The 22687-nt window shown below is 38.9% G+C and overlaps 2 protein-coding genes across 2 annotated transcripts in view; both read left to right on the forward strand.

Annotated features, from left to right (window-relative positions):
* Nucleotides 1-503: 503 nt before the first annotated feature.
* LOC112156748 (NACHT, LRR and PYD domains-containing protein 12-like) lies at nucleotides 504-14788 on the forward strand. Its single transcript, XM_024289076.2, has 8 exons — nucleotides 504-2411; nucleotides 4080-4256; nucleotides 9705-9881; nucleotides 10598-10774; nucleotides 12345-12521; nucleotides 12954-13130; nucleotides 14241-14414; nucleotides 14691-14788. Exons 1-8 carry the CDS (start codon nucleotides 517-519, stop codon nucleotides 14695-14697), a joined length of 2961 nt encoding a protein of 986 aa, XP_024144844.1. The 5' UTR covers nucleotides 504-516; the 3' UTR covers nucleotides 14698-14788.
* A 6139-nt stretch (nucleotides 14789-20927) lies between these two features.
* The window catches only part of LOC112156761 (gastrula zinc finger protein XlCGF57.1), an 11615-nt gene continuing 9855 nt past the window's right edge, over nucleotides 20928-22687 (forward strand). Inside the window, exon 1 of the mRNA XM_024289098.2 lies at nucleotides 20928-21181. Within this exon, the coding sequence (XP_024144866.1) occupies nucleotides 21037-21181 (145 nt within the window). The 5' untranslated portion in view covers nucleotides 20928-21036. The remainder of the gene's footprint in view (nucleotides 21182-22687) is intronic.

Below are 22687 nucleotides of genomic sequence, written 5' to 3' on the forward strand. Positions count from 1 at the left end.
GATCGCTACCAGAGCTCTGCCAGAGCAACTTCACATTCAGTTTTACATGTGTGTGATTTGAATGATTGTATGTTTGATTCAAGCTAGTGTGTATTGGCACATATTTACTTTAACAGTTTCCCTCTGTCTCATTGTGAGATCTCTGTGTCTTGTTGCTACAAAAGTATTTTTTGGACAGTAAAATAAAAAAAGTTAGTGTCTCAGAAGAACAGGTAAACACCAGACCTTTGATCTCCCTCTGCAGAAGCTATGTTTTCTGGTTCAGTTATTCTGTGACACCATAAAAACTGCTTTTACTTTTGCTTTCAAACTTTATAGTTACAACAAAGAGAAAAAGATGAGCCAAAAACAGTCTCCAGAGAGACCCAGGACTGGTGAGTCAAAGTAGAAGAGTCAGATCCCTTAACATTAGTCAGTTGATGTAATATTTTCTGAAGACTTATGCTGGTTTTGTTTTGAACATATGTGAGACGAGGTCTCTTCTCTGCTCTTTCAGCAGATGTTGGTCTGCAAGAGATGTTTGAAGAACATCAGATTAATCTGAGGAGCAGAAATGAACATGTTTCTGAAGGAACTGAAGAAACAGGAAGAGAAACGCTCCTCAATGAGGTCTACACTGAGCTCTACATCACAGAGGAGCTGAGACAAGAGGCTAACACCCAACATGAGGTGATGCAGCTGGAGACAACCACCAAGACCAACAAACTTCATGACACTGCAATCAAGAACCCAGACATCTTCAAAGTCTTCCCTGACCAACACAGATCCATCAGAGTGGTTCTGACCAGCGGAGTTGCTGGAGCTGGAAAAAGCTTCTCAGTGCAGAAGTTCACTCTGGACTGGGCCGAGGGCTTGGAGAACCAAGACATCAGTGCTGTGGTTCCTCTTTCCTTCAGGGAGATGAACTTGATCAGAGATGAGCAGCACAGTCTTCTCACTCTGATCCAGCTGTTCCATCCAACACTCCAGAAGATCACAGCAGAGCAGCTGTCTATCTGTAAACTTCTGTTCATCTTTGATGGTCTGGATGAAAGCAGACTTTCTCTGGACTTCAACAAGAGTCCGGTGGTGTCTGATGTCACCCAGAAGTCCTCAGTCAACGTGCTGCTCACTAACCTCATCCAGGGACGTCTACTTCCCTCAGCTCTGGTCTGGATCACTTCCAGACCTGCAGCAGCCAATCAGATCCCTCCTTCATGTGTGGACAGACTGACAGAAGTACGAGGCTTCAATGATGCTCAGAAGGAGGAGTACTTCAGGAGGAGATTCCCAGATGAAGAGCTGTCCAGCAGAATCATCTCCCACATCAAGAGCTCCATGTCCCTCTACATCATGTGTGAAGTTCCAGTTTTCTGCTGTATCACTGCTGTGGTTCTGGAGAACATGCTGACCACAGAGCAGAGAGGAGAGCTGCCCACCACTCTGACTGACATGTATTCACACTTCCTGATGGTCCAGACAAAGAGGAAGAAGAACAAGTACCAGCAGGAACATCAGACAAGTCCACAAGAGCTGACAGAGACTGACAGAGAAGTTCTTCTGAAGCTGGGGAGGCTGGCATTTGAACATCTGGAGAAAGGAAACATCATGTTCTACCAAGAAGACCTGCAGCAGTGTGGTCTGGATGTCACAGAGGCCTCAGTGTACTCTGGAGTTTGTACTGAGATCTTCAGAAGAGAGTGTGAGATCTTCCAGAAACCGGTCTACAGCTTTGTTCATCTGAGTGTTCAGGAGTTTCTGGCTGCAGTCTACATGTTCCACTGTTACTCCTACAGGAAGGTTAAGGTTGTTGAGGACTTTCTGAAGAACTACAACAAGAACCCATCTTTGGAGAACTTCTTTTTCCTGAAGGACTTTCTATTAGAAGACTCTTTGGATAATCAATATCAAGTTCAGGAAAACTACACGAACATCTCATCCCTGGATGAGTTTTTGAACAGTGTCATGGAGAAATCTCTGCAGAGTAAAACTGGACATTTGGACCTGCTTGTTCGCTTCCTTCATGGTCTCTCTGTGGAGTCCAGCCAGAGATTTTTAGGAAGTCTGCTTAATGAGGCAAAGAGCAGTCTTGAATCCATGGATAAAATTGTCAACAACCTAAAGAAGAACAACAGCAATGATTATGAGATTTTTGTTGAGGACAAATGTAAAGTCTCTCCTGACAGAAGCATCAACATCTATCACTGCTTGATGGAGATGAAGGACCTCTCAATTAATCAGGAGATCCAAGAGTTCCTGAAGTCAGAAAACAAATCAGATAAGAAAATCTCAGAGATCCACTGTTCAGCTCTGGCCTACACTCTGCAGATGTCAGAAGAGATTCTGGATGAGCTGGACCTGAACCAGTACCACACATCCGATGAGGGTACACGGAGACTGATCCCAGCTGTGAGGAATTGCAGAAAGTTCAGGTGAGTCCAGTCATGTATGCGAAGATAAATCAGTGTTCAGATCTTCAACATTCATGTTTTAGTCTTCCCTTTCATCTGAAACAGAGCTTCACTTGTTTTTTTTCCCAAACATTACATGCCTGTAAATATACTCACGTTATTCAGTTGCTTTAACCCATTTAATCCCATCTCTAACAATTATGAACATAAAAAGTGGTATTAATATGTAACTGAATGATCCATCTATGCATTTTCAGCATATATAAAAATAAAAAAGGGTCTCAATAAAATATGTGCAAAGTCACATGTGTATGGTACAATGTCTCACGACCCGAGCTGTTCACTTTTTATTTTCTCCAAGAGAAGAGGATGACAATGAGAAAGCTCATGGTACACATCATGCTTAATATGTCTAGTATTGATATTTGCATTTGCAACTAATCAACGTTGTTTACTGAGATCATAGAAATCACAAACATGTCACTGGCAAAGATAGTTTCCAGTGGTATTAGGCATTATATCTACATGCTAATACACATAGGTTAACTGTTCTATCTTATTTTCTGCTGCTAAATTTTTGCTTATTTTTACACACACACACACACACACACCCTGTGTGAATGGGACTGTTTTTGTAAAGCACTTTGGGCCTTCTAAGAAGACAGAAGGCAATGAAGTGCTATGTATGGATACAACATTTACCTTTAGCCACACACACACATGCAGATATACACACACAAACAGCAACATAAGCACGCATACAAACGTATCCCCCCTCCCCCCACACACACATGGACCAAAGAAAGACAAGCTAGCTAGCTTGTTTTGGTGCTACCTCGCTTCCTACCTACCTCAACTTATACACGCTCACAAAAAGACTAGCTAGCTAACAAATTCAACATAACTTTCTATACATGCATGCACATCCACATACAGGTGGACACACACACGCACACATTACATGCAAACCTCTGTCAGGATATGGAACAGGCACCAACATCCCCTTGACAACATCCAACAACCAAAACGCATCAGCAAACACAATGAGCACATGTCTGGTTTAGACATTTTCGACCTACAGGAGTCATGATACCAAATCTCACTGAGTTCAAAGAAGTGGTGGCCAATCCCTGCATGGTCTAAGAACTGTGCTGTTGTAAATGGCCATCTCTTTTACAGAGATGTTTTTTTAGGAGGGACCAACAACCTGCTCATGTTCTCACATCTTTGAATCTCACAGACTTCAACAGTCAAAGTCCTAAAGCGAGAGGATAAGGACCCACATATAACTTGCATTACTCAAACGTGCTGGTTCAGTATAAGAGAAACAGTAATGATACTAGGGAATTATGTGGAGTTTTTTTCAACAATATTGAGCAGATTTGATGTTTTTGGTGAGTTATTGGGAACTCACTATTGTTTGTCTGGGGTGTTATTGTGTACATCCTGGACAGTCCCTGCTTTCCTCTGTTTGACAAGCATCATTGTCAAGGCAGACCTCAAAGATCAGAATAGACTGATCTAATTTATCTTAAAACTCTGGCTGTAACTCATTTTCTGCATCAACAAACAAACAAAAATACAAAGTTAATAGAACCTTAGCTAAACAGACACAGAACAAACAAAAGAAGTTCTCATCACTCCACAACATAAAGTGAAGCTTGCCTTCTTCTGTTTTTGTCTCCACAGACTTCCACCAAAATGTGAACTTTCAGAGACTGACTGTGAAGTTGTGGCCTCAGCCCTGAAGTCAAACCCATCCCATCTCACAGAACTGGACTTGTGTAGGAGCAACTTGCAGGATTCATCCATGAAGGTTCTGTGTTCTGCACTGGAGAGTCCAAACTGCAGACTGCACACTCTGAGGTCAGAACATTGAAGCTGCTGGTTGGTTTAACTCTACATTTGCAGCTCTACACTAAAGCTAAAATGTTTGAATTTTAGGACTTTCCAAAGTTCCCCATCACTTATTTGAAGATTACCTTTAATCAACATGTTTGTTAATTCCCTCCTTAGAAAGGAGGAAGAAGTGTGTATAACATAGAAAAATAGATAACAAGGCGGGGATCTTTAATAGGGTGACAGGTGCAGAACATATGGCAAAACAAAAGAAAACCAACAAATTACAAAAAAGCTTAAATTCTCAGGCTTTAGCAATAAGTAAGAAAACCCAACAGTCACCAAACACAACTCCAAGCGTAAAGTTAACAAATAGACAAAACCAGAATAAATAAACCAGGGGGAAAAACCAGAGGCTTTTCACAAGCTTGGCCAGGCAGACAGCAGGGGCAGGCTGAGAATCTAATTCCCACTCACCCCGGGCTCACACCACTAGCGTTACAGAACCAATGCAAGCGCCGCAGTCTTTACGTAACTTTGAAAGTGGAAAGAGGAAATCCTGCTGTTGGTGTTCACATCCAGCGTCTGCGGTCAGGCCTCTAAGTCACTGCAAATCCGTTTTGTATGGTTCAAATTTCGCCGGACGATGCAGCTGATCTGCAGCAAATAAAGGGGGGATTAGTGTAAACGTCTGTGAGTTTAGAGTTTTGCGAGGTCAGCAGCAGAGTCTGTAGCTGCAGCCAACCTAATATGAGCTGTAGCTGGACCGTCCCAGGATCGTACCTGATGCTAGTTGTGTGAACCCAGGGTCAGGAATTCAGCCACCACTGGAGCAGAGCTTCCTAGCTTCTTTAAAGCTTCAGCTCAGGGATTGGTTGAGAGGGTGCCTCAATCAGCTCTGTAGGAAGGGAGCTGGACTTCTGCAGGAGCTGGAAAAAACAGATGCACAAACACAAAATACACACAACCAGGGGTCGTTACATGTGTAAAACACAAGGTGCCTGATATTAAAGACATATAGAAACACAGGTTAAAGCAAGTGTTACTTATAGAAATAAATTGACTTTAAACAACAATAATCAAAAGTTGAACAAAGGACTCCACAACAGGAAATCACAGATGCAATGCTTCTCTCAATGGGTTTATTTAATCTCTCCAAATCAATTTGGAAAACTGCATATACAAACATAATACGAATCTTTTGACAATGAAAAGACAACAAATGACTGTTACATTCCCGCCAAATAACACAAATGTCAATTAGGGATTTCCTTCAGATTTTTAATTTTTTCATACTGCTCATGAGTATTAGTCTGATCAATCAAAAGTTACAATCTTGTGTACTGGTCTCTCAAGTAAGTGTTCTGATTGTGGATTTCCACCTTTGTCAAGATTGGTATCAGTAACTTACAAATCTAGGTTTGTTATTTTTTCATCTGACTCTGAATAAACCTCTCTGACTGGCTCCATTGGTTTTGTGGTTCTGTGGTGCTTGGTCTTTGTGATTGTTTCCTTTGATTTCAAATTTTTTATACCTTTAAAGAATGCTTCCTTTTGGATCAGTCTGATAACTGTTTTCTGCATTTCTTCTTTCTTTCAAATGCGTGCTTGTTGCTTTTCTTTACTTTATTGCGTTGAATCATTTGATGAATCGCTTCAATCTTGGAATTTCTTTTACCGGTCTTGTTCAATTATAAAATGTTGGCGAATGATCTTTTAAGGGTGTCTTTTTCTGTCATTGTGTTACACACCATTCTTTTGAGTTCCGGGTCACTGTCCTTAATTTTTCATGTTTTTATTGCCAGACACAATTTTTCTTTGGAAGTAAGACTTCTGAACAGTTTTAGCCAAAGAATGAAGCTGCTTTGAAGAGCTGGAATCTCTTATTGAAGGTGTTCCTTAGTCATTTCATGTATTGAGAAGTGAGACCTCTAGGCTGAAATGAGCTCAAAAGCAAAGGCCAGGGTAAAGAAACTTCTTTAGTGCTGGAAAACCCACAGCATTGTAAATTCTTGACTCTGACAGTTTATTACTGTGTCCTTTGATGCCATTGTTGAGAGTTTGGGTTTGACTGATTCCCTGTTTATGTTAAAAGTATCTGCTACTTCCTCAAGAACAAAAGTTGTGTCACTCTGAGAATCTAGAGGAGCATATACAAGTATGTAGAGGAGCGTATACAAGTACTTCTTGGGATGGATGAGTCAAAGATGAAAGCCATACAGTAACAACTGCAGTTGTTTGTGCAGTGTCCCCATCTAGTGGTGTAACATGATTAACTTGTTTCCCTGAAACATGATTAAGACTATTAATCTACAGGATGATAAAGCATTACAATGACATCCACCAACCCCAATTTGCTTTATCAATAAAACTTGAATGAAAAAAACAACAAATAATCTACAGTTATTATTATATTAATATTTGGTGTGCTGAAAATTTAGATTAAAAAAAATGGTTGCTTTTTTGTTTCATTTTAATTTGTTTGTTTTGCTTTCTTCTCTATCCGCCATTTAAGCTTCTGTGACAAAGCTTCTGACTGCTCCCTCTAAAACATCTGTCTTTATTATTTTTGATGTTGTTGCTCTTATTATTATTATTATTACTATTTATTATATGTGCCACATTGCATATTACATCCTGGAAAACTCTATTTGAGATTTGAGCTAAAACAAATTTGGTGAGAGGATTGGGTGAACGTTCTTATCTGTTCACTTGCATTGTGCAAGAATTTGCTTTAGAAGGATGTTGATTGTTTTGTAAAGATCTTCACTCTTCTTTGTCGCTCTCCTCATGCAGACAAGTAGGATGTCATCTTTTTTCACGTATCACACATCCTATTACTGCAGCCTTTGAATGTTGACAACAAAAGCATAATCTCTCTGACTGAAAATATTTCATTCTTTCCTTGACGTCTTTCTCCATGAAGTTTTGCCTTTTCTATAAAATGTGTCCAGTTCTGTTGCTAAACATGCAATTAGCCACTGGTGTCTCAGTGGATTTTGTGTTCAGTGATTTTAATCAAATGGCAAGTTTGACATTTTTGTCAGTATGCCTTTGTAATCACAAATGATTTCCATATTTTTCTTCTCACATTTCCCATTCTGCAATATGAGCGAATTTAGTTCCGAGATGTAAATAACCATCTAGTGCTTGTCTAACTTGACCACCAACATATCAGTGAAGATAGTCAAGTTTTGGCCAACTTAATTACAAAATCGTTGTTTTTTAAAGAGATCAGTCAATATTGTCTGATTTCCACAAGAAAATATTTTTCAGTATAAGTAAATATAAAATGAATGTGCTTTAATAAGTTTCTAAAAGTGTGATTGCAAGATTGCTAAATCTTGCATTCAAACAGTTCATAAGAGTGTTTCAAACATGAAGGGAAAAACAAGCCAATTCTTTCCAGAAACATTTTAGTGTGATGACAGGATTAATGAGGCTAAGATCATTTTTTACATGACAGTCAGCACTGCGGCTCAAGTTTTCTCAAAAGCGAAAGCAAATGCATATTTCCCTGCTAATAGCTGCGACATTGCTATTTTTCAGAGTGTTGTACACATCACTCTGATCCATCAGGTCCCTGAACTAGAATCATTGCTGTGAAGTTTAGCAGAACTTCTGCTCACTTTGCTGACAGGATTTTAATGGGGCTCCAGGTATGACCTGCTCATTGACTGTAAAAATACTGGACTTCTCGAACCATGAGGTCCCCCATTGGTAATGCATTACATCAACTCCTCGCAAAAGTAGGCCGCCGCTTTCACCATAACCTCCTGATACGGCTACCGCCATATTGCAAACAACTGCAACCCCAGCGATTGGTCTGAGTCGCTGTGAGTCATAGCTGAGTCATGGAATCTGTAGGAAGTACTGCCGCCAATCTGGAGTGAGTTTATTGTGAGTTCCCCCCTGTTTCCACGCCTCTACTCCGAGACCGCGGAATGTAAACAGCTTCAACTTTAATATCACCGGAGAATTGTACAAGTCATTGTTCAAGCCTTTGAGGGAGAACCATTCAAACATTTGATTCTGTCAGCTGTCATTTTGGATTTACTTACATTTATTCCTTTTTGTCCAGCTAAAAGGAGCATTGGGGTGACGCCACTGCAGTGTGCTGCACGCGCCCTTTCTGCGTGCCACAGCAGCTTGTCACTTTACATCCGCTGCCACGTTACAGACTGATCAGATGCACGTGAGAAGCCCATTCAGCTGTATTTAAAATAAATAACCACTCTAACAAGTGAAAAGCTGGATAATTTATCTTTTGAAAATACAACAAGCTCCATTCAAGTTTTTCAAGGCTCTGTCACCCTCCACTCAGGAGACTGCTGTGTCTAATTTAGGCTGCAGGCTGGAAAAAAGTGTAGAAGATGAAACTTTGATTGGTGATTTTATGGAGGAGCTGTACCATTCCGTACGATACGCAACTTATAACTTATAAGCTACGATCAAAACAGTGAAATAGAGAAAAACGAACGTTAAACAATCAAAAAAGTCCAAAGCACATAACCTCAGAGTGAAATCTATTTCTACAGAGTAAATCCTCATCTAAAAATGTCGACAGCATGCGCCTCTTGTTGTTTTAAACTGCTGCATCGGTACATTCCATTGAGGAAAACAACAGTAGGACAATGATTGGTACATTGTTGAATTGTAAAGTAGGTGTTAAAAGGTCTTCATGGACCCATTGATGAAGTCTGCTCCCATTGGCTACCCGTCATCTGTCAATCAAACCCCCCAGACGTTCGACGTCAGACCCACAAACGCTTATTGAGCCATCTGATTGGTCAATTTATAACTCGAATAACTTGTGATAAGAGACAAACTCTTTAAACAAATATATAGAATTAGAAAAAAGAAGTTAATCAGAAAGCATCAGAGGAAGAATGATTATTCTGACATATAAAATGACTGAGAAATAACTGTTTGTTTCCCAATGTAAGTCAATGGGACTTTGGCCTTTTTGGAACCCAGTGGTACTTCCTATATGGGGGGGGGGTTGTTTAGTCCAGTTCTTTCTTTTACAGTCAATGGACTCGCTGCAGCTCCACTGTTCACTCGTTCTTATCTGAAGCGCTACGAAGAACAGCAATCCACGCCTTAATATGATACTGGAAGAACGCGTCACAGAGTTTCGGTTTAGTACCCATTCCAACTAGAAACAAAGTAGTATATGTAACAACCAAAACCGCGAGGCTGACTAAACTTTTAAAGGATGTTGTTGTTGTTTGGCTGTGGTGGACTGGAGAGCTGCTTGAGAGCTTCTCAAAGAGGCTCAGTGCACTCTGCTGCCAACTAGTGGTCGGAGATATAAATGCAAAGCTATAGCAGCAGTGAAGGATGCTCATAGATAATTAAATAAATATCGTCATGGCAATATTTTAGATCGATACAACTATCGCCAAACGAAATATCTTTAATTAATATCTTTAACCTTGTGTATTGTACACACACCTTTCTGTCTGTTTTCAGGTTGGTGAGTTGCAGTTTGTCAGAGATCAGCTGTGAAGCTCTGTGTAAAACTCTGAAGAAGAAACCATCCAATCTGACAGAACTGGACCTGAGTGGCAACCATAACCTACAGGGCTCAGGATTTCTTCATCTATGTGGTTTTCTGGAGAGTCCAGACTGCAGACTGCAGACTCTGAGGTCAGTTAATGAGCTGAACTACCTGAAAGATGAGGAGAATGCATCAGATGAAGACCTTTCTGAGGTTTCACTGGAAGATTTTCTGAGCATGTGTCATTTCACTGCTGAAAAGCCGGATCACAGCTTTCAGTTAGTATAGATGTCTGATGAATTTCTTTGATTTTTTTAAAATCCAAAATATACTGTAGTGATGGTCACAGACAGTTAGCCTGCTGTTAGATCAGCTTAAGGATGTGCGGGATACCATTCCCTTTGCCTGTCTGGGTGGATTGAGGTGTAAGTGTAGGATCTTGTGTGTTTTGTTGTCTCACGGTTTTACTCTGTTTTGCCCTTAGTTCCTTAGTTATGTTATCCTTTAATGTTTATTTCTTTCTGCACCATGAGTGAGAGGGAAGGAGAAGATGATGATGCACTTTTGATGTAAGACTTGATGTGTGAGCCTGGGGGTCAATCTCCTTAAGCAGTGTTGTTACAATACAAACAGACAACACAAACAAACCTGTCATGCTCTTTCCCTCTCCTTGTGCACGTGCAACATGTGCCCCAAGTTGCAAAGCAGCGTGAATATTTCCTTTTTTCAATCTCATGTTTTTACTTTTTCTTCTTACCTAAAAAAATTACTTATTGCAATGACCATAAAATACTATTTTTTTTAATTCAATCACAAAGATGCTTCACTTCACACCATTCTAACATATGTTTTACTCTGCTTTCAGGTTGATGGGTTGCAGTATGTCAGAAAAGAACTGTGAAGCTCTGGGCGCAGCACTTAAGTCCAACCCGTCCAATTTGACACACCTGGAACTGAGTGGGAACAAAAACCTGCAGAATTCAGGAGCTCTTCATCTGTGTGGTTTTCTGGGGAGTCCAGACTGCAGACTGCAATCTCTGAGGTCAGTAAATAGGCTGAACCCTTTGAAGGACAAGAAGAGCATATCAAGAGAAGAACTTAGATCTAATGTCTAACATCTTCTTTATGAAGATTAATTTTTAAGCAGTTCTGCAAGACCAGCCAACAGATCTGGATGTTTGAACCCTGATTGAGCCTGAAAGACGTTAAACTGCACTTGTGACTGAGTTACAAATTAAACTATTACTCTAAATTTAATTTCAGAAATGCTTATCAAAACAGCTTAGAAATTGTGAGACTGAAGGAAGGGGGAAGGGGGTTTGCAGGAAAAGTAAAAAGTCTAAAACATACCTATGAGAAAAGACCTAATATATTTCTGAGTACCGAAATTCCATTTCATTTTCTCATCCTAAGCAACCATTTTCAATTTATCATTGGCATGACGGTGGTTTCTATAGTTGAGGATCAATGTTCCTTTGAAGTGATAGAACAATAAATAAATAAATAAAATAAAACTTAATCAATATAAATAAAGTTTAGCATTAAATACAACAGGGGTTTATACTTAATAAATCCCTGTTGTGACAGTAAAATCTGCCCAACACAAGAAGCTCTCAGCCTTTTGAATAAATTATGGAAACCATAGAGTAGTTAAATGGTAAATTTCTTATATATTCTTATATAGCGCTTTACTACCTTCATCGAAGGCCCAAAGCACTTTACAGTCACATACACATTCACCCATGGACACACAAATCCATACAGTGATGAGTTAAACTAATGAGTTACACAATGTAGTAGTGAAATCCATATTTAGGTCAGAATCAGATTATGAACAGTGAGTAGCAATTTTGCAAGGATGAATTGATAACTGGACAGGGGTGGGATTAGATAAGGTTACTTCTACCCAACCCCTGTCAAGCTGAGACAAGAAGAAAGCTATTTATGAAAACAGCAAGTCAAAGTTAACTCTATTATGTTGACATACTCATTTTTGTCAGTCGATATGATTATAACAAAAATGCTGTTTAGAATTCAATAACTGAACACCTTTATTTGGTCCGTTTTTTGAATATTTCAATATTTATTTTTAATGACTCTGTTTGAAATAAGTCTATCTAAGTGGTGCGCTTTTGTAAGCAACAGTTTGGTTTCATGTAGAAAAAGAAAATCTAAGAGGCAACATTTGCTTTGAGGATGTTTTTGGAGTAGAACAGACACGACTTCATTGTATTTTTGTAGATCTATAGAATGTCTATGGAAGGATACAGAGAGAGGGGCTGTGCTCAATTAAAGGAAATCTGGAGCAGTAGATAGGAATATTGGAATTGTTCAGGAAATGTATAAGTGCTGTAAGTCAGTGGTGAGTTGTACAGCAGGTGTGAGAGAGGAGTTCAAGGTGGAGGTGGGACTATATCAGAGGCCTACTTTAGCTCCTTTTTGATGTAATCTTAAATAACTTGTTTTTGATTATTTCAACTATATTCACTTTTTCTTTTTCAAACCCACTTCATTCATATGAAGATCTGATTAATTTCGAAGAACTATTTAGAAGAACCATAATACAAAATAATGACTTTTGATTTTAAACTTAACTTTTATCTTGAATTCAGATTGAGATGCTGGAATCTGTCAAAAACCAGTTGTGCTGCTCTGGGTTCAGCTCTGAAGTCCAACCCGTCACATCTGACAGATCTGGACCTGAGTTGGAACAACAACCTTCATGATTCAGGATTTCTTCATCTGCGTGGTTTTCTGGAGAATCCAGACTGCAGACTACAGGCTCTGAGGTCAGACTCCATGTTTCAGTTGTGTTCAGATCAATATGATCATAAAGTTGTTTTGACACTAAACCAAAGACATTAGGCTGATGTTCTCCTGCTGCATGCTGATAGCTGTTTCCTTCTTCTGAGCTTTAGTACATTCACTGTGACAAAAGAACTCACATTTCAATGTTTCTTTCCATATTCTCTTTCATTTCTTATGTCAGGTTCCTTCAGGAATTATCTTTTCTTTTTCCACAAAGATCTACAGATGTTACCTCTGCTTCATCGTCTTGATTATAGATTTAAGGAAAAGTCCCTCCTGAATCTTCAGGCAGAGTTCTGCATCTGCATGGTGTCCTGAATGATCCTGAATTTTCTTACCTGCTTCTGTGGGACTTTTCTGATCTTCTACTTTGTCTTTGTCTTATTAGACTAATCTATTTGTTCTGGATTCAGGTTGATGAGCTGCAGTTTGTCAGAGGTTGACTGTGCTGCTCTGGTCTCAGTTCTAAAGTCCAACCCTTCCCACCTGACAGAACTGAATCTGTCCATCAACATGGACCTTCGTGATCCAGGAGTTCTTCATCTCTGTAGTTTTCTGGAGAATCCAAACTGCAGACTGCAGACTCTGAGGTCAGTTTCTGTTGCTGTGGAATATCTTCAGTGTTTCATGACTCTGAGTGCAATGATTTATTTTACTGTAACAACAATTCAAATGATTTATGGCTGCTGGTATGATTCATAGTCGATATTGACTAATTTTGAACAATCCGATGTGATCCAATTTATTGACCTAAAATAACCAAGGGGCATCTATTGCCAAAAAATTCAACCAATGTGACAAAAATAAATATCTGGCACTGAACAGTGCTGGTAAAGTTTCCCAGATTCCTTGTATTACTTGTTAGATAATCAAGTGTAAATTAAGTATGTATACAAATAAACAACTAAAAACGAATTAAAGTCAAATCCATTCACATTTTAGCTAAACAAAGTTTAACCTACTGTTATTTTTCCACATCTAAATAATATAAATGGAACAATATTAGGACATTATATCATGTCCATAACATGCCTCATAGGCTAATTGGCGATGCGACAGATTGGCAACCTGTCTATGGTGAACGCTTCCTTCGCCCATCACTATCCCGGTGAATCTCCGGCACCCCCGTGACCCCAAAAAAGAAAAAGCGGCCAAGAAAATTGATGGATTGTACCATGTTTGTTGGTAACATTTTTACAAAGTTCAAAGTGTTTGCACATATTGGTCTGCAATGATGGGTCAATCATTTTTTTATGCCATCTTGTGTGTTTTGTCCACTGTGATGACACTTTGTCATTTTTACACTATAATAAAACAAAGATATAAAGGTCCATAAAGATGGTATTTTTCCATACCAAAATAACTGATTTCATTTTGAAAAGCTTTTGTAATGATATAGCTCAATTGGATTAACAATTGGCTTACTTGAACCGATTCATCTATTAAGTTGATAAATTGTTATATCCCTATTAATCACCAATTAAAGCACATTTATCTTTAGAACATTTGGGGGAGGGGACAGACAGGAGGGAAAATGCATCTGTTCTTTTACTCCATCTTCACAAGCTACTATGGTACTCCTTCTGGGAAACCAGACAATTGCCTAACTTTTTTGGGTTTTGTCTTGTTCTGTTCAGAACAACTAAAGGGTAAAAGACATTAGCTTTGTCTTCAAGCTTATCTCTTTGTTCTGGATTCAGGTTGATGAACTGCAGTTTGTCAAAGATGAGCGGTGATGCTCTGGTCGCAGCTCTGAATTTGAACCCGTCCCACCTGACAGAACTGGACCTGAGAGGGAACAACCTTCAGTCTTCAGATGTTCAGCAGCTCCAGGATCTGGTGGAGAGTCCAAACTTCAAACTGCAGACACTGAGGTCAGTAGAGGGTTGGAGTCAGCCCAGCTTCTAAAGTTAGTCTGAGAGCCAAGATGCAGAGTTTCCTGTGAAGCTGTAGCTTCCTCAGAGCTTCAGTGACAACATTCAACCAATCAGAGCAACAGAAGCTCCAACAGGTGAAGATGACAGGAAGCTGCTGCTCTGAACAGAACTGAAGCTCCTGCTGCTCTTTCTGCTGCTGTGCCACATCACTGGCTGACACACCACCATCAGGAGACAAAACTTCATCTCTGTTTTTCTGCTTTCTCTTTGCAGGAGATAGTTCTGCTGAGTCTGATGTTCTCCCTGGTGGACCAATAAAACAGAGGAAGTGTACAGGGTCTAACAATAAACTAAAGGTGTCCATTTGCTTATTTCCAGTTCAGTTTCATCATAGCCTTTGAAATGTGGCAATCCTGGGCTCTGCCCAATCCCATGTTAAGTGGGATGATTGTGTTGTGTTCACAAATATAGCACAAATGTGTGGTTCCGATTTTAAGTCCTCAGTTTGACGCTCCGTAGTTCTCCTTGTTAATCCAAAAATCCACGAAAAATCCACAATCCAGAAGCAAAGAAAAATGAAAACTTTGATTCCTCTTCAGGTTATAAAAAAGAACAAACATCCAAGGAGAAGCAAAAACTGAATTACAAAGAAAATATGAAAATTAAAAAGAAGAACTTAGCGAGGTCAAAAACTGTTGGACTCCACTCCTCATCAGTCTGCTGCGTGCATACACCTGCGCACCCAGAGCGCCTCCCAGGCTCCCCCTACTTGCGGTAAATAAAACTAAACAAGTTGAATGCAAACATCTCACTTTTGCTATTTAAGGCTCCTACAACCAGGGTCAAGCTGTCGTCTTGCAAGAAGATTTTATTTGAATTCAGATCAACACGCATCTGTCAGTGTCTCTCTATGTAGTGCTAATGTCACATTGTCATTGTTTACTTAAAAAGTGCCATGACACCACAGCATGTCACTGTAGATTCTTCAGTATATGCTAATAATTGGTGTGGTTTGGTCCATTTTTTACATTCTTGACATTTTTAGAACAAGTCCCAACTTTCCATCTAATAGGTAGCTGAACATATTTCACGTTTGTTAACTGTTTATATTAGCGTTTAGAAAGTGAGGCAGAAAAACAGCTGTTATTTGTAATATAATATAGAAAAAACATATCATTAGTTTTATGGATGTGTAAATGTTTTTTTGGTAGGAAGGATTTAAAAAAATTAAACCAGTCAGATTCATATTAAGATTTGGTCATGAAAAGTATAAATGTAGGAAAAATTCCAGTTAGGATCAAGACAATACGTTATTCCAGGACCCTTTGTATTTCAGTCAAAGGGTCCTTGATTACCCCCCCCCCCTCTTTTTTATATCTAATTTAGTGTTTAAGGAACAAAAGGAAGTTAGCGTCTTCTTTTCGTTCAAATTGTTCTTTGATGATTGCCAATAAAGTACAATAGGAGTCTGTGAATTTATGTTTTGCACTGTCTGTGCCAAAACGGTGAGCATAATATCATTTACAAAAATGCCTTAAAGTTGAACTTTTAACGAAAACGTGAAGCAGATGGATGATTAATTACTGCTAATTACAGAAAATGCATCCCTGGTTAACTTTTGGGGCGTATTTTGTGTCAGGTGTCCAGTTTATAAAGAAAAGGAGAAAAGAGGAGTAAAAAAAATTTCAAACATAAAGATGTGCGGGCGGTGTCCAAAATCAACACTTGCTAGGCACTAAATGTGACTATATTTGCCGTTTGACTAGTAAATCTTTACATTTGCCACATGGCTAATAAATGTCTGCCCCTGATTAGGCTTGTCTTTTTAATTAGATTATTGATTGATTTTGTCTATGCTGCTCTGCCATTCAGATGCTATGTGCACAATCTGTTTTCATTTTTTATTTATGTATGTGTGGTAGGCGTACTCAAGCACACCTAACATGAGAATGCTTCTGTTTGTTTCCGTTGATATCCGTTCACAAAGTCAACGGCAATTTCTGAAATTAAATCCTAATCAGGGTCAGAACTATGTTCAGCTCAATAGAGGAAAAAATATCTGGAAGAATGTGGTATTTTTTAATGGGAGCTGTCCAGCCTTCAAAAAGAAAGCACAAACTAATGTGCTGGAACAGAATGGGGCAACATTCAGTGTTTTGCACAGGAAGCCATACTAGCCAGGACTGTCACTGCAGAGAGGAGCATCAGCTAGTCTGCAAAGGTGGAGAGCAGAGTGATGGAGGAATCAGAGGAAGTGGAGATGAGTGTCAGAGCTTCAGCATGAACTGATCTGAGATCAGCTCCACTGTCTCTCTCAGCATCAAGTGAACAGTTATTGAGCTGCAGCTCCCCCGGTGGACTGATGGAGAACTGCACTTCATCTTCTCATTCTAACTTGGAGTGTTGGGAAGTCTTCTGCTTCTCTTCTCTCTCGTATTGGGAGCTTCTCTTAACTTTGTCCACACGCTCCTGCCATAGTTAATGATGTCATCCTTACTGCCAGCTATTGTCTGTGCTGTTTACATATTCATAAAGATGTCTTAGTGCGTTATTCTGGAATTATATTCTGCTTGTTATCGTTTTGAGTTTAATGTTGATTTTAATATTTTCTTGTTGCCCAGGAGATCTTTAGTCAGTTTTTTTTATTATAATATTTAGTTTAAATTTTTAAAGTCTGGTTAAATTTCTCTTTGTTTTATGGTCATTTTCAAAACGTTTTATTTAGCACTTTGAAGACATAGATAGACTTTACAGCATCATGGTGGTGAAATTCTCCCGTGATTCAGTGTTGTTTGGAGAAAAGCTGAGCAGAAAGAGGAGGAAGTGGACTTTTTCTACTGTTTAATTGTATTGTTTTTCTGCTGTTTGAAGGTTTATCTTCCATAATAGCATAATTCATCATAAACCATACCGTTTATTTAAAATCTGTTTTGATATTTTTTTTTTATTTTTTTTTTTTATGTTTTTATTATTAGATCTGAATTAATGACAGGACAGATCACTGGTTAAGTGAATCATTGAATAGACAGAATATTTCTGTTTTAGATAGATCTATGTCTGTTTGGATCTAATAAATGCTCTTTTGAATCAACACTGTGTTTGAGATTGATTTTGTCTTCATTCTATCTTTGACTCACAAACAGACTTTAATCTTTAGCCTTCCCCTCATCCTGTTAAAGCTGTTCTAATATTCATGTGTTTGCTGCATTCTCAGTAGAAATGGGTTGAAAAGAGCTTTGGAATGTTCAGTTGGTGCTGATGTCTTTCTAGAAGGGGGGCAGAACAGATGAGAGCTCCTCCCTCCTGATTCAGAGGGGAACAGTGGGCAGCAGCTGAAAGGAGGGAGTGGAAATGGGAAAAGTTCTCTGGACATTTCTCCTTTCTAAGAACAGAGAGACACGACTCCATGAACAGCAGAAGATAAAGAGTTTGAAAACATGCCCAAAGCTGCAACTCCACCTGCTGAAAGATGCTCCCAAGGCTCCAAGACAAAGATAATTACATAGAAGAAAAACACAGACTTCAAAATAAAGCCCAGAGCAGGAAACCATCAGAGAAACTACTGAAGGTCTCTGATTCTGTCATTTATTAACTACTAAAGATGATGCTCACTATTCAAACTGTAAATACAACAGATTTACTAGTTCAATTACCAACGATTAAACAAGATTAAATCAATATCTCAACAGAACAGCATCAGGACTGACTTTAACTTATGCATGCACAGTGGCGGAACTAGAACATTTTCTATGGGGTGGCGGGAGGGGGGGCAAATTAGAACTGCAGATTGGAAGGCCATTCAAAAGGAAAAGGTCAAAAACATATATTTCAAGTAGTTTTATTATTGTTATTAATAAGACAACAGTAGTTCTTTTAACTAAGCTGCTATTTCTAAAGCTTAATTAATGTTTATTGCAGATTTCTTATACTTGTTACACCTGAATTTATTTCCAATTATAAAATAAAATGTTTGAGTGTTCAGTGATGTTTAGATATAATCAGCAAAAAAAGCAGCTTTTACAGTATGAACAAAATTAACACATGTTCCCATCTCCAGCATGAAGATATTTTTATTTATCCAGTATATTCACTCTGATGACTGACAGAACTAATACACCAGGGATAGCCAACCCTGGTCCTCGAGTGCCACTTTTCTGCATGTTTTCCAACATACCGTGCTCTGGCATGTTCTTATTAGCTGGACACACCTGAAACAGGTAATAGGTCATGATAACGTGCCCACGTGCACGCTCGCGTGCGCTCCGTGCTCCTCCTATTGTCAACTTAGTGGTTATTTAGCTGCACTTTAGTAACTAAACAGAACAAAATGGCTCAAAGAAAAACACACTGGAACAAAAACTTACTTGGTCCATCAACGCACACCGAACATCCAATGGAAAGCTTTCTCCTCTCACGCGCACGGAGAAAGGCTGCAGGCCACGTGCTGCTTTCTACAGAATGAAGCTTCGTTTATTTATAGAACAATAATGGAGGAATGAATGAACTTTATTAATATAGAACTTTACAGCTGCTTATATGCTATGAGGTTGAAAGTTCTAATCTAGATGAAGAAGTTATTTGTTTGTGAAAGATAGAAGAAAGTAAAAATAAACATCAAAATGTTTTAAACAATTGTTTAATGATAGAGAATCGTCATTTCAATATAAAAATACAGCTTGAAATTTCTGATGTCTTGATTTCCTGAAGACATCATGTATGATGCTGTTAGTTAGATTTTGGATGGGAGATCGCGACCATTAGATATTTTAATTACTTCAATAACTGGAAGTCATTTTCCAGTCTTTCCATGTGTCAGATCCACATCTGGGAAAGTGTGGAAAATCAGTGATTTCTTATATTTTTTTCTTGGTTGAGTAGTTAATGGGTTCAAAGAATTTCTACAGCTCGTCTTCAGTTGCTTGTGTATTTCTCATATTCCAGCTTTCTTCTTCCACAGTCCATGTTCTCTCTTCACCGGCTCCTTCCTGTTTACTTCACCAGTTTTTCCTGCCTTTGCTGTGTTTGCTCCATATTTGCCTCGCTGTTTCTCTCTGGATCACAGAAATAAAGAAATCTGTGCTGCAAATTCCGTGGTTTCCACTAGAGGGCACCACAGCAGCTTCAGTTTTTGTCATTGTTGCTGTGAGCCTGAAGGAGCTTCATAGTGAGCTATAGCTTCATTAAAAACTTCCAAATTCACACACAGGTGCGATCCTGAAGAATCTGAACAAAACATTTCAGCTGAACCCTTCACTCCAGAACATGAGCCTGCATTGTTCCTGAAACTCTGATCAGAGTTCTGGTTGTAAAGGTTGCTCAATGGCGTAGTGGTTAGTAATTCAATCCACCACACCGAAACATCCAGTTAGAATCCCTCCATGGAAAGATGTTTGTGTAAGCGCAGTTTAAGACTTAAAATATGAAGAAGAAAAAAAATACTAACAACAGCACGGTCCATTAATTATCTGGTTATCGTACAGATTCCTCTGAGACTGATGAAGACTCCTGCTCCTCATTGACTGACTCTTGCACTTTCCAGCAGCTGCTGCTTTAACAGTTTGTCAGAGTTCTATCCTGCAGCTCCTGAAACATCAGCAGAAGAGAAGCAGCTATTTAAGGACTGAGAACAGATGGACATCAAGACAGAATCCAAGCAGCTTCTTCATCCTGATGAAGGTTTTATCACAGTTACTGAAGCAGAAAATCAGTCTTAACATTATTAGTCTTAACATTGAATTTTTTATTTCTTGAGAAAAAAAGTTGTTATTGAACAAAGAGTTGAAGAAGAATCATGAGCTATAAAATACATTAAAATTTTTGCAGTATGTTGATTCAAAATTATTTGATCTTTATCTATTTATTTGTGTCTATCATGTTTCATTTCATATTTATGCCTTATACATTGATAATCTAATCATTTGAATTCTAAGGAAAGCCTCTGCTGTCTCTTCCACTTTACTAATCATTGGCTTGTCATTGACTACAGTTAATCGTTATTATTCTCTTTAGAGACAGTTCTTTGGTTGTTTTGCTTTTACATTTTCTTCATTCAATTTTTGGTTCTTTTTTCACTGAAGAGGTTTCTTTACATTTATTAGGTCTATTTAGTCTGAAAAGCGTTTTGTAGTCAAATCTGAAGATTGTTATTAGTTATTGAGTGATGACGTCATACTAGCTTTGATATAGTTCACCCAAAACTCATTTTATAATTATTTTTAATTATGTTGTGACCTAAAACTGTTTTAAAGAAATATCGAAAGATTTTTTTAACAATGTTCAGGTCCAGTTAAGCAGTTTGTTTCTTTCTTTTTAAATAAAGCTTCTGTACGTGACCCGGAAGTAAACAACGTGAGGCCCTAGCATGCTAGCAGCGTTAGCTTGTGTTCAGAGGACGGCGGTGTTTCGTTGGGACGTTCGTGAGGTTTCTACAGAGATGTAGCGATACGTGGTTCGGTTCCGAACAATCCTCTTTAGCTAAAGTGTCGTAAATGAGTGAATGCGTGTTGAACGTAAAGACAACGTGGCTGTGATTGTGAGACTAGCAGATGATCGGAGCTGCTGCTGTTCAGAGGACTTTGGTGTTTGTTGGAGCTGAAGATCTTCTGCAGCTGCAGGAACCATGTCTTCAGAACTTCAGGAAGATTCTGACAGAGAACAACTTTCTGCTGCTGAAGGAACCATCGTCCAGAACGAGGAGGAGCTCTGTGGTCAGAGAGGACTGATGGATTCCAGCTGGAACCCGCAGCTTCAGCTCCACGTTGTTGGTATGTTCACTACATCCACTTTCAGAAAAATAGAGCGATGAACGTCGTTGTTTTCCTCGTCGGAGCTGCTGTTCAGGTCTAAACTGTTCGGCGGGATAGCTCCTATGTTGTTAATTGTTTTTAGTTTCACCGCTAATGTTAGCTCGGGGCTGTAAGCTAACGGGAGAGAGCGTAAACAAATGGATGATGGGAAATCAGTGGACAGTTATACCCGCTAATAGAGCAGCTGAGACCCTCGCGGTGCTTTTAATGTCCCACATGTGATTGACCTGCCAAACGCTATCGAGTTATTGGGCGTCCGTCATGTTCAGTAACGCAGTAAAGCAAGAAGCCTCAAATTCTCTAACTTAATTATAAGACACCAAAAAAAATTTTTTAAGACAACATACTAATAACTTATTTAGATTTTCAGAGGCCATCCATAGCAACATCAGCTAGATTCTACATTTGGGAGTTTCACAGACCACTTCAGGAGTAAAATCTTTGCTGTTAGATTCACTGACTGTATAATAGAACTGGATGGGGCGGGTGTGACGTCACCCATAGAAAACAGCAAACTTCTAGCTCCAGTTAATTAACTAAATTCAGTCACCATTTTCCTGCAATAAGACCATTGCTGTTGGAACCAGACAACAATGATTGGTCAAGTTGGTCTGACAACTATCACCAATCAGGAATAAGATTATTCAAAGACCACACCCCCTCTACTGAAAACGTCTCAGGGGAGTCTGTCGATCAAATGTGTGATGTGGGGGCCAACGGACCCAACATCCTTTTACTGATGCTTCTGATTGGTCAGTTTATAACTTAATTAACTTGCAATAAAAGAAAAATAAAGGCAAAAATATAATGAAAAAAATAGACAGATCAAGATGACGTTAAGAAAAGGTTATTAAAGAAAGAATAATTTTTCTGAGTAATAGAATGACTGAATAATAGCTGTTTGTTTCTCAGTTTATGGGATTTTGTTTTCTTGGAGCCAGTGGGTATTTCCTATTTAGAGAGGGGGGTTGCTCTATCTGGTTCTTTTATTCATCCAGATATTAGATCTTGTCTTAAAAAATGTTGATTTGAATCAACCAGTAGTGTTGGATGTGTCAGAGGAAACACTGGAAATGTTTTTCCTGGTTGTTGATTCAGCATAAGGTCGAGTTAAAGCCGAACTACCTGCCGTTTAGAATCAATTCGTTGCTGCTCTTTCCTTTTTTATTTCCCAACTCTGCTCTATGAACTCTCTATGAATAGCCTGGAATAAACTTTGCCTTTGCACAAAAAAAAAAAAAAAAAAAAGGTTTCAGTTTTAGCTAATTAAATAACTACGATCCTCCTATTGGATGATGGGTGTTTATCTTTCAGATGGAAACGAGTTATTTACCACCAACTGGTGCAATGAGTTGCTTCTCATTTCTTAAACTATCAAAAACGTACAAAATACAACTTCCACAAGCACAACTTTAAATTTCAGAGGCTTAAAACTACTTGTGGATTCAAAATCGCTCCTAAGCA

This window comes from Oryzias melastigma, linkage group LG2 (assembly GCF_002922805.2).
Source record: "Oryzias melastigma strain HK-1 linkage group LG2, ASM292280v2, whole genome shotgun sequence".
Lineage (NCBI taxonomy): Eukaryota > Metazoa > Chordata > Actinopteri > Beloniformes > Adrianichthyidae > Oryzias > Oryzias melastigma.